At 52.6% G+C, this 15842-nt stretch overlaps 1 protein-coding gene across 7 annotated transcripts in view; it reads right to left on the bottom strand.

Annotated features, from left to right (window-relative positions):
• Positions 1 to 541: 541 nt before the first annotated feature.
• The window catches only part of MTMR14 (myotubularin related protein 14), a 46361-nt gene continuing 31060 nt past the window's right edge, over positions 542 to 15842 (bottom strand). For 4 of the 7 annotated variants that reach the window (XM_025885652.2, XM_025885651.2, XM_073901600.1 and 1 more), the window contains 8 exons: positions 15714 to 15790; positions 15413 to 15449; positions 13109 to 13179; positions 12277 to 12335; positions 11965 to 12103; positions 11056 to 11232; positions 4052 to 4207; positions 542 to 1144 (listed from right to left, as the gene is read on the bottom strand). In XM_025885652.2, coding sequence (XP_025741437.1) covers positions 961 to 1144; positions 4052 to 4207; positions 11056 to 11232; positions 11965 to 12103; positions 12277 to 12335; positions 13109 to 13179; positions 15413 to 15449; positions 15714 to 15790 — 900 coding nt within the window. In that variant the 3' untranslated portion in view covers positions 542 to 960. The remainder of the gene's footprint in view (positions 1145 to 4051; positions 4208 to 11055; positions 11233 to 11964; positions 12104 to 12276; positions 12336 to 13108; positions 13180 to 15412; positions 15450 to 15713; positions 15791 to 15842) is intronic. The other 3 variants (XM_073901598.1, XM_025885653.2, XM_025885654.2) reach the window with 2 other exon arrangements.

Raw genomic sequence — 15842 nt, 5'->3', positions numbered from 1 at the left:
TGAAGATGCAATCTACTCTATCTAGGTCACAGTGCAGATGAGGGTGGTAGTCAGCCAGGTCCATTCTCCCCACACCAATTACTGCCTCCAAAGCCCCAGAAGCCAGACCCTCCGCCAAAGTCAGGGCTTTGTAAGGTAGGGGTTGCAAGTCACCTGTACCAGGACTGTGCTCCCTGCAGAACTTGTTAAAAATGAAGGATCTCCCACCCCCACCTCCACCCATTCCTAGCTGAATGACCATCTCAGCAACCCCAAGTCTAAATTTCAGGCAGCCCTAGGAATCCGTGTGAATAAATGGGTTCCTGGGTGACTAGGGCCCATTGACGCCTGAGGACCACTGCTCCCATCTTGACAACCTGTGACTACTTGTCCCCATCTCACTGAGACTGTCATGGCTCAGGAGTTAAGAGGCACAACCCAGTCTTCAGTTGTCTTTCTGCTTTATCTGACCCCCACCCCAACCCCTTCCAGCACAAGGAAGAAGAGTAAGAACCTTCCAAATAACTCCACAAAGACAGCAACCAAATGAGGAGGCAAGAGAGCAGTTGTTCAAAAAGATTTTACTTTGTGATCTGTCAAACAGCCTCATTCTCAGTGCAGGTGATCCCTCCTCTCCAGGAAACAAAACCAGGAAAAGGGGAGTCTTTCGTGGGGACTCAGCCTCCACAAGGCCCCAGGGAAACCACACACAGTTCTGAGAGTTGATGGGAATCCCAACCAAGACTAGGGTGGGTGGAAAGGCAGTGACAAGAGGGATGGGTGGTCACCAGTCAGGAAGCTGGGGGTTGGAGAACCCTGTCCTTAGCCCTGCTCAGCTTTGGGGCTGCCATGTGCATGATGGAGGAGGAGGAGGAGTGAGAAGATGGCTCTCCTATCTTGAAGCACCCCTTGTCCGGGCATGGCTTTCATTCTGCTCAGGGCTCAGGTGAGAGAACAGGAAATTGTTGGGGGCTGGCTACTTCATAAGGTGCTGCTGCTGGGGCCCCGGAGTCCAACACCACGGACAAACTGCTCCAGCAGGCCTCCGATGGCACCAGAGGGACTGGGGGCTGCTGCTCGAAGCCCCACTGTGCTGCTGTATGCGGCCAAGAAAGCTGAGCGTACTTCCTGCAGCCGAGTCTCCCGCTCACTCAGGGCTGCAAGCCTGTGGGGAGGGAAGGAGGAAGAATGAATGCATCATGCTGGGCAGGATCCAACACCCTCATCCTCACACCATACTACCTATCCTTCTGCCTTTGCTAGCACAGGCCGGCACTCGTCCTGTGGCCATACTACCCCTGTAGTTCAGGCCCTAAACATCTGGCCTTGTTCCCCTCCATAATCTTTCCTCTCAACTCTCAGGCTACTGTTCCTACCTAGAACCAGCATGTTTTAATGGTGCACTGGGGAGGGCGGGGGGGGTGGGGGAAGGTGAGCAGGAGGGAGTTTGCCAACTGTTGGCTGCCATTCCTCAGTGAGAATAATATGAAGCACAAATCTGAGACTTAAGGAGAGACCACGAGATGAGGCATCAAGCCTTGGCTGACCAAAAGCTTAGCCTTCTTGAGGCCAGGACCTGGAGCATTCGGGGAGAAAGTTCTTGGAAGTGTCCTGGAGAGGCCTGGGTCCTCAACCGGAAACCCCTGAGGCTTCAGCTACATCTTTAGTCAAATGTGTTCCCTAGGGAAAGAGTTAGCAGGGTGCTGGCTTTTCCAGCAGGATTGCTGTTCTGATTTTATTTGCTCTTCCTTCCCTGGTCTCTGCAGACATTGATCACAGAAGACGGGAAGCCCCTCTTCTCTCCTTGGCCTGGAAATACAAGTCAAGAAGGGGAACAAGTAAAAAAAACAAACAAAAACCCCCAAAGGGGAACAAGTGCATGAAAACTCAGGCTTATCAAAGAATGAATTCCATGAGGCTACTTGACACTTTGAAAGGTCTTTAATAGAAGAGAAAAGACCTGAGGTACCAGCCACACCCAACCTATGAACTAAAAAGTATGCAGTCTAGGGGTGAGAGGGACATGGGATCAGAAGAAAGGTCAGGAACTCACATGGTATTCACCCTAACTGTCCCCTGGAGGGCTTTCTCCAGGGGTCACAGACCTATATGACACGAGCCCTCATGTTCCCATCCACCTAAAAATCAAGACTAGCCCTGACCACTGACACCAAAATTTCCCCCGAAACCAATCCCTGTGCAATCCCTCCAGGGAATTTGTTAGAAGTAGCAGCAATGTCTCCAATTCCCAAGCCCAAATGACTTGTACCCCAGGGCCTGGGGGAAAGAGATGGAGGTATGAGGATAAATGGCAGTCCTGGGGTAGGTATGGGGAGAACAGACTGAAGGGAAGTAGACTGGTGGGAGTGGTAGGTATGAGCAGGTGACTAAGTGTGGGAGAGAGAGAGAAGCAGCAGGTTCTAGGGTGAGGGAAAGTCAAGTAGCTCTTGCAGCAACACTAGGAAAATGGAGCTGATGCTGGATACTGGATTCCTGCAATACCGTGAAGAACTCCAAAGTCTGTCTTGGCATTTGGGGGAGTCATGTGTCCCTAGATCTTCTTTACTCTCTAATTAGGTTTCACATAGGCTGTAGGCCATGTGTTCTTCTTCAGCTTTTCCTTAGAGCATATCATGTAATTCAGATTAGTGGTTTGTATTCACAGGGAATATCCAAAGGTACACACGTGTGCATTCTCACTGCCCCTTATTTCTGGGAGGCAGAAGAGGGAGGGATCAGCCTATTTAAGAGATAAGAAAATGGGAGCCCAGAGAGGACAGGTGATCTACTTGAGGACACACAGCAGGTAAGGGGTAGGCAGGCAGACATACTCGAGTGCCATTCCCTCTCAAGAGATGAGCTAGCAGGCTCAGAGAAGTCAGGGCTGACACCCCAAGACATAGCTGGCAAGGCAGAGCAGCCAGGAGTTTGACTAAATTTCTCTGATAACAAAGCCCAAGCACTAAATCGACATACTGTATGACCTCAGCAGGAATCAACCCTGACCCCATCCCTACACTGCAATTTTGGAGGCCATGAGATCACATAGAACCTAGCTTTCTTCTGGGAACCACCCAGATCCTGGGGGTTTGCTAGGAGCTCAGAGAGCTGCCCGTTTCAGTGGTTAATGCCAGGTAAGTGAGGGGTGCCATCAAGCAGGGGCAGAGATGTCTGCTTCCTCCAGAGATGGCTCTTGGGCCTATTCCATCCTGGAACCCCAAGGTCCAGCCTCTGCCTGCTCTCAGCAGGGATCCTTCTTAACGCCCCAGGGCAACTCGCCTCTGACCTGTCAGCTCTGGTGGGTTATGAGCCAGATTCTGGTGGTGACAATGAATCCCTAGCACCTGAAGTTCATTCAGCCCGTTGTGGGGAGGAGAGGCCCTGTTCCCCAGGCCACTAGAGGCTCTACCCAGCCTGACACCCATGAAGCAGTAAAGCAGGCAGGGGGCAGGGGGCTGCCACAGAGGCAGCCACTCAAGCGGACATACTGTTAAGACTTGAAAGCCCAGTACTGGAGCCTTAAAGGGAGAGGATTTTATAGCCTTGGGACCTGGTATCCCCATCCAATTTTCTTTCCCGACTAGAGGTAAAAGCAGAAGACAAGAGGAGGAAGGGGATGGCAAGGAGCCCTTGGTTCTGCTCGGAGGAGCACGCCCCTTGAGTTGACCTGGCTCCATTCCGGCTGTGGTCTCCACCATACACCTACCTTCACTACCCCACTGTTCTGATTTCAAAGGATTCTTCATGTCAGGCAAAGCCTCGGACAGAAATAGAACCTTCCATAGTTACAGTCCAGACAGCTTTCCCTCAGGGTGTGCCCCGAGGCACCTGTAGACGAGTTTCGGAGGCTCAAGAGAGTGAACACACACCGCAACACACTTCCTGAGCAGCCCAGAAAGCCTCTTCCATACCTCAGGAGTCCAGGAGCAGTGAGGTATACTTAGCTGAGACACTGGGGTGGGGCAGGGATCCCGGGCCAGCTGCTGCCTCACTCCTTAACCAACACTCCTGATGGCTCACCAGCTTCTGATACGGGCAGGGGAGCATCCTGCCTCCTCAACAAGACACTTACAGACAACTGTTAGGGAGCTCATCCGGGAAGCTGAAAGGGAGAGAGGAGTCTGTGTGCAGGACAGCCCGTTCCTGAATACTGCCACAGCCTGTTACCATCTGCCAGCTGCCAAAGTCTGTGGAGAGAGAGGATCCGGGCAGGGGATGGTCCACTGATCTGGGGCAGAGAGGAGAGAGAGGGGAGATGATGCATAGTCAGTCATATGCCTGACAGGGGAGGCCCTTTGGAGGGGTTGGGGTGGGGCTATGGTGGTCCTGGGCCATAGGCTCAGCTGTGAGGACAATGCTTCGTGCAAAGACTTACAGAAGCAAAAAAACAAGAGCAAAGCAGAATGAGAAGAGGTGAGCCAGCAACCAAAGCCTCAGGTCAGGGCATGCCTGCCCCGGTGGCTGACACAGCAAGTACAATCTCAACAGCACCAAAAGGAAGGGAGCAAGGCCGGATGCCCTAGGAACCAGGGAGGCAGGATCACCTCAAACACCCCTGGCATGCAGATGGGCAGGGTGGGCAAGGCAGAACCCAGGGGCCACTGAAGTCTTATCAGAGCGATGGGAGAATAAGCTTCCTGGAGACGGTGGAGGGTGGTGACCTAGCCTGAAGGGTGAGGTGATGGGAGCCCTGAGGCACCCCCCACCCCACACACAGGCTTTCTCTGCAGCACCTTCCAGGAGCCATAGTTTGTATTCACAAGCATCAACCTGGCAAACTCACTGGTTATACCCTAAGGGAAGGGATGAATCAGGCAGGCAACTTGACAGCTTCATCGGGCCTTTTTCAGATGGAGGTTTGGGCGGTGCAGGGAAGGGAAAGCTGCATTGGGAATCTACTGCGGCCACCACCTCGCTGACAGCTAACCTCTACTGTCTCAGGGCAGTAGCCCAGTCACCGGGGGTGGAGGAGGAAGGGAGGAGATAGGAAGACATCAAACAAGGCCCTTTCATCGGCTACCCCAGGTCTCCATCCCCAGAGGTACATCATCTTTGATGTTTGACCCTTTATTCTTTAATTGAAGAATAGCAGAAAAGTGCTTCTGTAGGGCCCTGGAACAGAGAAGCATGAAGAGTGGTACAGGGGGTGGGAAACAGAGACATTCACTGACCTTGGCCCACCCAGTTAGCTGGCATCAGTGTCTCCCAAGTTTGAGGCAACAGCCCTCATAAGTGGCCACCCCAGCCTCATCCTCAAGCAGCTGCCACCTGAGTGATACTCTGGCCAGGTACTGCAGCTTTGGTAATCGTTAACCATCCTTATCTTAAGAGACAGAGCAAGAAATGGCAGTCCAGACAGGTGAAAACACTTACTGCAGGTCCCATGCTAGTGAGTCCAAGAAAAGATTTTTAAAGCCAAGTTTGATTACAGATTTGTCCTACAACAGAACCACCTTGAGACCAGGGAAGACAGATGGTCTTCTACGTTAAAGCTGCCATGGATAGGAACCCCCTGCAACACAGAGACTTCCACATTCATCATTCCTGCTCAAATCTGGAAGGCGTGTGACGGCATTAGGGATGAGAACAGGACACGGTTGGCTCCCTGGTGGAAGCCCCTCATGCCCCACAAAGCAGGGTTTCCTTGTTTCTAAACTTGGCAAGACTCAAGCAGTCTGCAAATCAGAGAGACAGCTGCCCAGGATGGGCCATCACATCACAGTCTGGTAGTTTCCCTGTGCTTCCTCCAGGTTATGCTGGGCCTTCAGTCAGCATAACTCGACTGAGGTCAGCCTGGCTCCACAAATCTCATCTACTGTTGAAACAGGGCAGATTTTCTCTTCCAGTTTTAGCAGTTTGTAGGAAAACAACTGCTGAACACCAGTGTTGAGGAATGGAAGGGATGCTGAGTAGGATGGGGCACTCCTGGGGCTGGGAACATGGGAGGTTTCTTATGTTCTCTGTACCCCCCGCCCCCAGGCTATGAGAGACTCAACTACCAATGGAAAAATGACAGAAAGATGGAATGGGAGGATTCCTGGTCCCCTTGGGCTAGTCACTTCCCTAGCAACTAGCAGTTAGCACCACCAGGCAAGGAACACATTTGGGGGAGCCAGGGGATAGCTGTGGAATGAAGTAGGCCGTACAGATAGCAACAGGGTATCACATGCTACATGGGTGATCCCAGGGGACATAAAGCCATCTCAGGAAGCAACCAGCTGCAGACAAATCTTCCAATTTGAGGCTTTTGTCAAAGAAAGGGTTGCAAAGCAATTGTTCAGCTCCTGGGTTTGAGAGCAAGGGACTATGCTAAGCAGAAAGGTGCTCTTAAGTGCCGGTCTGGATTAGCTGGCTGGAGGGGACACCTAAAGATGAAAGCAAACAGTCACCAGAAGTAGTACCTGCACCTGCCTAATGAAAGAAGAAAAACTTTCAAGATAGTCTCAGTACAAGGGTAACTTAATCAGCTTTATTAAGACCCCACACTCTACTGCCCTGCATCTTTACTCAAGCACAAACAAAGCGGGGGGGGGGGGCAGGGGGCGGGGCGAGGCAAGACAGGTCTGAGTTCTAGCTCCTCCAATCTACCTACAAGGCCAGAGGGAAGATGGGGCCAAGCTACCCTCCAACTGGAGAACTGTGGAGCCGATGATGCTTCCAAGGTCATCTGTCCACATCCCCAGGTCAAGGAAGGCTCACACCTCTGCCCAGGAGACTGGATTTTTGGCAACATTTCACTCCCTTATCTGGATACAGTGTAGGCCCCTCTTTATAGCACCCAAAGAGCTGCAACTCCCACTCCCCGCCCCCACCCCCCCTGCCGGACACCCAGTGTGCACAGGACTCAGGGAGGTTATCTTTTAGCTAGTCCTCTTTGGAAAGAGGTACAAGAATATCCACACAAGCAGAGGTGGCCCAACCCACACAGCTGAGGCATGAATAAACAGGTCTGCCCTGCGGTGCCTGGCCTGGCCTTTTACCTAGATGCCTAGTGCCCTGACATGGCCCATATACCCTCAGATACATGAATAAGGACTGGTCCTTCACCACAACTACAGTTTACTGAGCATCTGTGGAAAGGGTGAGTATTTACTGTGTGCCAGATACTTAGTTCTACTATCTCATTTAAACCCAAACTTACGGAAGGCAGGATCATCACTTAAACTTTAAAGGTGGAATGAAAAAACTGAGCTCAGGAGGGAAGTGATTTTTCCAAGCCGCACATAGCTAGGAGTGGCCAAGCTGGGACTGAAACTTGGCCCAAACTAGCCCCATAGTATACTGATGTTCCTTCCTCATTAGGGGTGGTAGGGGCTTCAGGGATTGGTTCGGAGATGGGCACATACTCTTCAACTGGCATAAAGCAGAGAGCTTGTGATTCATGGTTGGAAAGGGGTTCCTCATGTGATTCCTGGATGTGAGAAAGGAAGCAGGGTGCCCAGGAGTGGCTGTTCACCATTAGGGAAGCTGGCTAGAGGACAGAGCTAGCATGTGGAAGGAGGCAAGGGGAAAGAATCACAGGAAAATGGAGTTGGAGCCTTAATCAGACTACCTCTGAAGGTCATATTTCCACTGGACTTTTCCATAAGAACCAACAGTTTTCCTTTATTGTTTAAACCTGTTGAGATGGGGTTTTTTTTGTAACTGCACCTGGAAACACCTGAGCTGACACAGAAGGCTGGAAGGACCTTCTAGGTCCTAGAAAAACTAGGAAGAACTAGGAAGAACCTGGGAGTTGCCTGTCTAAACCTCTTGATTACACAGATGAGAACAGAAACTGAGAGTCATCAAGTGACATGTTTGAAGCCATGCGAGGAATGAACGTTTGAGCCAAGACCGAAAATCCCAAACTCTGAGGGGGCCTGGAGGTCCCCTCTAATCTACGCCTACACCTGCCAACCGCCCGAGCCTCTAGATAATGGTCCCAGAGCCTCTGCCTACGTGAATGCTGCCAGGAATGGAGCTTTAGGGAAGATTCCTTCAGTTCAACAAGTTCCTGAACTCACATGGCAACTGACTTCAGAGATTGCTAGGGCAGCATTTCTTACCACAGTTCGAAAAAAAAATTAAGGAAAAAATGATCAGTTTTCCCCAGCCTGGACTTTAAGCCTTTAAACATGGGAGTGTGTGTGTGTGTGTGTGTGTGGACTTTAAGCCTTTAAACATGGGTGTGTGTTGGGGGGGGGGGAGAAAGAGAGAGAGAGAGAAGGAAAGAGCAGCAGCTCAAATATTTTAGGACTCTAAGCGTCCTTTTCTGGGTCTTAAGCTGGCAATGCCTTTAGGACAGAGCTTACTGCTTATAATGAGCAGTTGATATGTGGTGGAAGATGGGGAAGAGAAGCTAGCTGGGCAACAGAAGTTGCTTCCTATGTTTCTACTTAGCTATTCAACCAGACTGCTAGGTGTCCCTTAGCCAAGTTAATTTGCTCTTTAGGCAGCTTAGCTTCAAGCTGGGCTCTGTGGTGACACCATCCCTCCTCGGGCATGGACAGGACTGTGCTAGCCACCTCCCACCCCTAAAGATGTCTTACTCTGGAGCTGAGACCAACGCCACGTGGGGCTGAGCCACTTACTAACCAGAACCCTGGGAGGCATGTGAGCTCAGAGCATCAGCCCTGCCTCTTCTCAGCCCCCAGCCCTGCAGCTGATTAGAGATTTAACAATGTTCCAGAAATGTAGCTCCATCAGAAGCTGTTAAAGTGGCAGCTAATGCAGCAACAAGCCACCAGTCTTCTCAGAGAGGCGCGTGGGGCTGGGACTGGGTAAGAATTGGCACCCCACAGAACTTTTTTCCCAGAACAACACCTACTTCTTAACTTTGAACAAAGCTTTACTGACTCCTTTCATAGGGAAGTCCTGCTTTAAGAGAAATACACTTACAGAATTTGGAGCATTCGAAACCCAAAGACTTCAGGTAATGAGGGGAATTTCAGCTGTCACAGATAGCTTTACTAAAGGGTTTCTTTCCATACAGTTCCCCCCACTGCATTAAAAAGCTGATTGGCTCTTGTTACCTAAGAGAGGCAGGGAAGCTAATGACAGGATCCCTCAGGTACTTTAAGATAAAACAGACTAAATTAATTTTAATGTTAATGGAAAGACATAATTAGAATGCTCCAAATCTGAATAATCTAGTCTTTCAAAAGCTCTGGCAAACAGGCAGCCAGTCCAGAACCTTGTTGCCTGGCCAGACCGGTCGAGCTCCAAGCAGGCATTCCCAGAATAGACTGGCAGAGCCAAACACTTCAAAGCAGCCCAGCCCACGCCCCTCCGAGGCCTCGTGCCCCACTTTGGCCCAGCTACCCCAGCCTCGACCAGGCCAAGCACACAGGGCTGAAAGGCCAGAGGACACCCCCAACCCTCCTCTGTCTCCTCAGGGAGGGGCCTCTGCAGCTCTGCCAGGCCAACCCTAGGGCTCTGAGCCACCAAGTGCAGGCAGAGACCCACTGGTGAGACTGAAGGAAATGGTCACCAGATTGGGAAGGAGGATCCCTTGGCAGGAAGAAGGGAATAATAAAAAGCTGGGGTGTGCGTAAAGGTGATGAAACCCTAGCAGTTGGACAGTGAAGGCTGCGGCGGGGCCCGAGAGGAGAGGAGGGCTCTCTGGCCTCGCTCCCAGCTGCCCAGCAGTGCTGCACAGGCAGGAAAGGAGGGGGGGCCCTGAAGAAGGGTTCCAGCCCGGAACCGCGGGGGTCAGGCCATGCCGCCGCGGCCCCAGGGCAGCCCCGAGGAAAGCCGGGCGTGCAGACGTGGGTGGAGTGGCAGTAAGCACACACAGAGGACAGGACCGAGCACAGGCAAGGGGGCTTGTCGACCTGGCACCATCTCTGCTCAGCTATCTTCACCAAACCTCCTGCACGGTCAGAGTCCTGGTCTTTGTTTAACAGACTCAGCTACGCCACGGGCAGACACCGCAGCGCTCCGGGTTGAAGGGCTCACCTTCAGAGGTGAGCACAAAGGACTCCTCTGGTCAGTGCACTCCGTGGGGCTCCTACTGACCTAGAGCGGACCTGCTCTGCCGGCATGGGGAAGGTGTCTTCCTCCATTGCCTGCTGTTTGCCCATGGAGAAAAGCCAGAGGGTGGGGGTAGGAGGCGGGCTCCAGAAGTTTCAGGTCTTCCCTCGTAACATGCCTGTGACTCTGGGGCTCAGTTTCCTCACTGTTAACAGGCCTGCTACAAGGAAAAGACCTGAAACTTTTGGAGCAGTCCATTTCAGAGCTGGGTTCAAATCTGAGGTAGACTCCAAGGCTCTTTATGCTAAATGCCCCCTTTCTCCTTGGAATTTACCAAGGACCTCGTAAGTCACACTCTGCACTTTGTTCTCTCCAGAAGGGCCAGACAGTCTCAAGACTTTAAAAAACAAAGCAACTCACAGGATTCTTTCTGTGTGGGTATGACGAAAAAGTGGTATGGGGTCCTCCAGGAAATGCTTTCCCCAAGTGCCAGACCATCCCTCAATCCTAAACCCCTGCCCAGTGCTCAGCTTTACTCTCTTCTAGGGAACACTATTCCTGCAGCACACTCCAGCCACACCTGTCCATCTGGCTGAGCACTTCTCAGGTGTACAGAGTCTCCCAAGGTTTGCCTGAGCCACACATATCTAGCCTAACTCCCTGTCTGTTCTCCTCACTGCCCTTCCAGTTCAGACATGGAATGTGAGAACCAGGGACTCTGAAGATCTGGGTCCATCTCGTTAAGCAGAACGTGAGGGCCATGAAGGCCAAGACCCGCCAAAGGCAATAGGGGGAGGCAGCCCTGACCCTCTGCCCATCACACTGCAATCAGTACACCTTCTAGATTCCCCATCTGCTAGGGCTCTGGGAAGGAGTCTCAAATCATTCTACAAACCAGCTCTTACACAAACATTAACCCATCCTCCAAACAGGGGTAGGCCTACAAACTTGTCAAACCCCTCTGCCTCCTGGATACACTGCCCACCAGGCTGCATGCCAAGCCACTCTGTCCCAAGACACCATCTTAAGACACCAGCTCAGGGGCTGGAACCCCACTCCCCAGGCTTATTTAAGAGGGAAGGGCTAATCACGTCCACCATTAGGGGCTTTGGAGCTCCTCACCTGGGTTTGGGGACCTCCAGGGGACTGCTACCCATCCTGAAAAAGTCAGAATGGTTTGAGGATGAGGAGCTGGAAGACTTGGCTTCCCCCAGCCCCTGGTGGGAAGGCAGGCGGTCCTCCGAGGGCTGTGGCCGGTTCCAGAGCACGCTCTGTGGAGAGGACGAGTGGCTCTTCCTCCTGCAATATAAAGAGTAGGGCTGTTGGCCAAGGGGCCACCCCAGGCAAGCCCTCTGCCCACTTTTACCAAATGTCAGGGCCCAGTCCTTACTTCCACTGGGAAAATACCACATGGGGATGGGTATACATTAGCACTGCCTCAGGCTTGGCCATGAGCAGCAAGGACTGGGTCTTCAGAAAGGGAATGTAACATCCAAATAACGCTGTGTCGCACTGGCCTCTGGGCACAGGCTAGATGCTTTACAGCTCAGTAACTGCCCCTCCTTCCAAATGCAGTACAAAAGTTTGAGTCATCTGTCTATAGAGATAGAGTCATCAGATTCTCAGGAGTTCACCCTCAAATAAGTTCCCAACTCACCATCATCATTTTGAACTCACTTACTGTTTTCTTTTCTTCTAACTGGCCCCCCACCCCCCAAGCAAATGATACAAGGGAGCTCCCCCAGGGAGTCTCTTTAACACCAGCCTCCCCTCACTCCACCCTGTCTGCCCAGCCCTGTGGCTTCCTTCTTCATCCCACAGGGAGCCCCAGCCCTTTATGTTCCTGGGCCACCGCGGCCAGTGCCCCTCACCAACCAGATGGCTGGCCTCTGAGGGCTAGGAGAGACAGCAGGGCATGGAGCTGTGCTCTCAGCCCTACTGTCGGGGGCCCCCTTTGTTCTTGGGGCTCCCTGGAGCTGGTGGCCCTGGGCCACAGCTGTGAGCAAGCTTAGTTCCAGCCTGGCCCCTCACCAAGCTGCCTGAGTCTGTGCTCCTGCAGGGAGCAGCTCCACGGCCTCATAGGTGAAACTCCCGGCGGCTCCCGGGGAGCTCTCCATGACCAGAGAGAAGTCGCTGCCAAGGCTGGTGGTGCTGCCGCGGTCCTTTCGTCCTGAAAGAAGCAAGTGCCATTGGTTAGCACATTATCTTCTCACACTACTGGTCCCCTAGCTCTTCCACACCATACAGCTGGAAAGAAAAGTTTCTAGAACAAACAGTTCCTGTGTGGTCTATACTCAGAAAGATGCACAGAGGAAGGGAAATCTGCTGGGGCCAATAACTCACTCAGCATACAGATATCTTCCAGAGTGAAGCCCGCATCCCGGGCTGGCAAACTCTTCCTCCTGCAGACAGAAACCAGAATAGTGAATTACATTCAGTCTTCCCTGTTGTCTCCATACCCAGCATGCTGCTTGCCTGGGAAAGAAGCTCCAACTCACTGGCAAATCAATGAGACAGATCCTACCCAGAGTGTTGCAAAACGTCAGGCCACTTCTGAAAGGCCAGCAAAGCCCAACTCCTCCCTTTCACCTTGGCCCCTCAGAGTTCAATCTGGCCCCACACACCTAGGAGCTTGGATTTGGAGCCAAGTGAACTCAAAGACACCAACTCTCAGAGAGGTTGTAAGGCAACTGCCAGGCAAGACTCCTGTGTTTCCCAGGCTGGAGGCAGACTGTTCCACAGTGGAGGGCTGCACAGAGATGCAGACACACCTCTGCAGCAGCCCAGGAAAGGGCAGGCAGAAGAATTTGCTGTCTCAGTCAGACTGTGGAGTGCTGGGAGTCCTCCTGTCCCTAGGCTGGCTTTCCCCGGCAGCAATGTGCCCTGCTCTCCTAGTCACCAGAGACCACTCCTTTGTCCCACAGTCTTTCTGTTAGTATGACTGCAGGCTGACCCCAGGCCTGCCTCATGGGCAACAGAGCCTCTTTCCCCACTGGCTCTCACCAGGAATCCCTACCCTGGCCTCAGAGGGAAGGCAGGGTCGAGACACCAACTTGCCAAGCATGCAAGGAAGCCAGGCAGGGAATCAGACAGTGAGTGAGACCCTGCCTACTCTTCCCAGAGTGGCCCTTCCCAGAGTGCCCTGCCCAGTGTGAGAGAACAGGTCTCTCCTCACCTCTGTGTCTTCAGAGCAGAGAACTCCTCAGAGATGATATGCTTCAAAAAATTGAAGCAGAAGAAGAAAATCTGAAGAAACCAAAAAGCAGCATACATGAGAAGACAGCTTTCTCCAAGGAGAGTAATCTAAGTGGCTGAGCCCCCAGGAGAGGGCAGCCAGCCACCGGGTCAACCCTGATGGACAACAGCCCTGCCTCAGGGACCCTGTTGGATATTCTGCTCTATAAATGGTATAAATGGGTGGGAGAGGGTTTGGCAGACAAGGTAATGTGTCTGGGTTAGGGAAAGGAAGGAAGGGAATGTGTAAGGGTAAGGCAGTGAGTTTTCAAACCATCTTCAAATTCAACATGCATGTTCTCAAGCCACTGAAAAGGATAAAGAGAATGGCAGCTTTTTCCCTCAGCCTCTCCTAAGGACCCCAAGGAGAGAGGCTAACCAGGAAGAACAGCTGGGAGAGAGATTTGGGGGTGAGGAGATTAACAGACACTGCAGGAACATAATGGAAGGGAAAGGGATCAGATTTTGCAGGAGGAACACCCAGAAATGGTGGTTCAGAAGAACCAGGGGTGAAGGGCAGCCAGAGTCTGAGGTGTGCAGAGGCAGGAGGAGGCTCCTGACCTCTAGCTGCATTCCCACCGCCTCTCTCCTCCCTTCCCGCCAGTGCCCTAGTCAAATGGGCCCCCATGAAGTGCACACAAGGCAGTCTCTGCAGTTTTTACACAAACTCCCCAGTGATTCTGAAAGGTGTGGTCCATCAAACCCTCACTTGGATAAACACCCACATGGTATCCCAGAGCCCCATATGATTTCCTCAAACAAACACCGCCCCCTCACCAAAAGGGAGGGAGGGTGCCCCAGGTTAGGTCAGTACGAAAATGTTGGGTTACATAAAATTAAATAGGTGTCTTCACCACAGACTTTAGTCTTTAATATGCTAGTGTGCTGTGAACCTCAAGGGCCGGGGAGGAGGAGAGAGGCCGTTTAACAGGCCTCTGTTTTATTTGTCTGTTTTAAAGCATCAGCGTCTAGAGTGTCTGGTAGGGGTAAGAGAAAAGCCCACACCCTGAAAACCAACCCTTTGAGCTGAGGAGACCCTCTTGTTTATGATGAGAGACGGCCAGGGTCTGATTCCAGACCCCACTGGACTCGGCCTCATCCTCTGTCCAGTTTCTGAAGGCAGAATCTGGCTTGCTCTGAGGGTGGGGGAGGCTGCGTGGAGGGCAGAATGTTCTGGAGCGCCAGTCTCAAAATGAGAGGCTGCAAAAGGGCTTTACGTGCTGATTTCAATGCCAAAGTCACTGCCTCTGACAGAGCTCATGGAGGCCCCTGAGGAATAGGCTTATGAGCTCTGCAGCCCCTGCAGATGCGATAAGCACTCCGAAGAGATCTGGAAGGGGAGAGGAGCTCCTGAGGAGCCACTGAGAGGGAGGAACAAAAGGAGGAGGCACAAGATAAGATGCTTGGAAAGAAGGCAGCCTCAGGAGGGTGAGAAAGATGCTTCAGGAAAGGGGGGGTGGGGTGGGCAGAGGGCAGAAGAGAAAGAGCTAATGCTGTGTGACAGCTTCCACGCTGGGCACCTAGACTCATTCTCTTTGTGAGGCAGCATGATCAGCACCAGGAGACTCAAGGTGAATCACGTTACTCAAGGTCACCAAGTAATAGGTGGAACAAGCAGGGTTCAAACTCAGGTCTGACTCCAGGTCTGCGTGCAGGGGAAACAGCCTGAAAAATAAGCGTACCACAGAGGCCAAGGCTGCGAAAAGCAGAAAAGGCTGGGGTACAGAGAGGGCCGAGAGAGCAAGAGTGGACAGCGCCCAGAGAGTAAGGAGCCCCCGGAGGCCAGCTGGCTGTGCCCTGGGCTGGTGGGGAGCAGCCGGGCAGGACCCTGCTTGCCCCGCTGGCCCTGGGGCTTACAAGTTGCTGCACGGGTGTGAATAGGAGAGAGAGACAGGGAAGAGCCTCTGGGTTGCAGCCGTAGGGCTGAGGAGCCGAGGAAAAGGCTTGTAATTTGGTTCTGTAACTGAGTGCAGAAAACAAGGTCACCTGTGAGAAAGACGGCAGCCAAAGCAAGGAGAAGCGGACTGACAGCCGGAGCTCAGGGCAGCCGTGTGGGCAAGCGTTATTCTCTACTGCACAGGACAGGAACGGAGGCTCAGGATGGGGGCTGTTGTGCTGGTGCTTTTGTGGCCATGCTGCCCGCTCCCTGCACGCACTGGGCAAGGAACTGCCCCCTAAGTGTGGATGCCAAACAGGACGTCATGCCGTTGTTCTCAGAGCCCCAGCATTTGCTCACAGTACCCACCTCCTCTCCTTTGCTGAGCCGATCTACCAACATGTGCCTGAAACAAGAAGGCGAGGAGGTCAAAGCGAGCAGCGCCCCAAGACGGGAGGGCAAAGGGGGCCTGGAGTTACAGGGACAGACCATGGCTTTGGCACCACAATCTCAGGCGGGGCCTGACAAGCACCTTCAGTCTTTCCCAAGGAGGTGGGATGGTCTTTACCTCTAACCCTGTCACAGGAGCCACCACATCCAGATACACACAGAAACACTGTTCCCAAGGCATGGTGCCCACCCAACAACCTGACATTCCCCGAAGGCTTACCCAAAGAGGAACCAGTCATAGGCCACGGTTAGGTAGAGGATCTCAGCAGGCTTCAGGGATGTGTGGATAAGCCCATCCTGGAAGAGACCAGAGAGACATGCTAAGATTAGAAATATGACTCCCCATGAC

The sequence above is a fragment of the Callorhinus ursinus genome, unplaced genomic scaffold, assembly GCF_003265705.2.
Source record: "Callorhinus ursinus isolate GAN/ISIS: 27379988/994484 unplaced genomic scaffold, GSC_fseal_2.0 scaffold15, whole genome shotgun sequence".
Classification (NCBI taxonomy): domain Eukaryota; kingdom Metazoa; phylum Chordata; class Mammalia; order Carnivora; family Otariidae; genus Callorhinus; species Callorhinus ursinus.
Note: the sequence above shows the minus strand (reverse complement) of the source record. Positions and strands in the feature narration are given on the sequence as shown.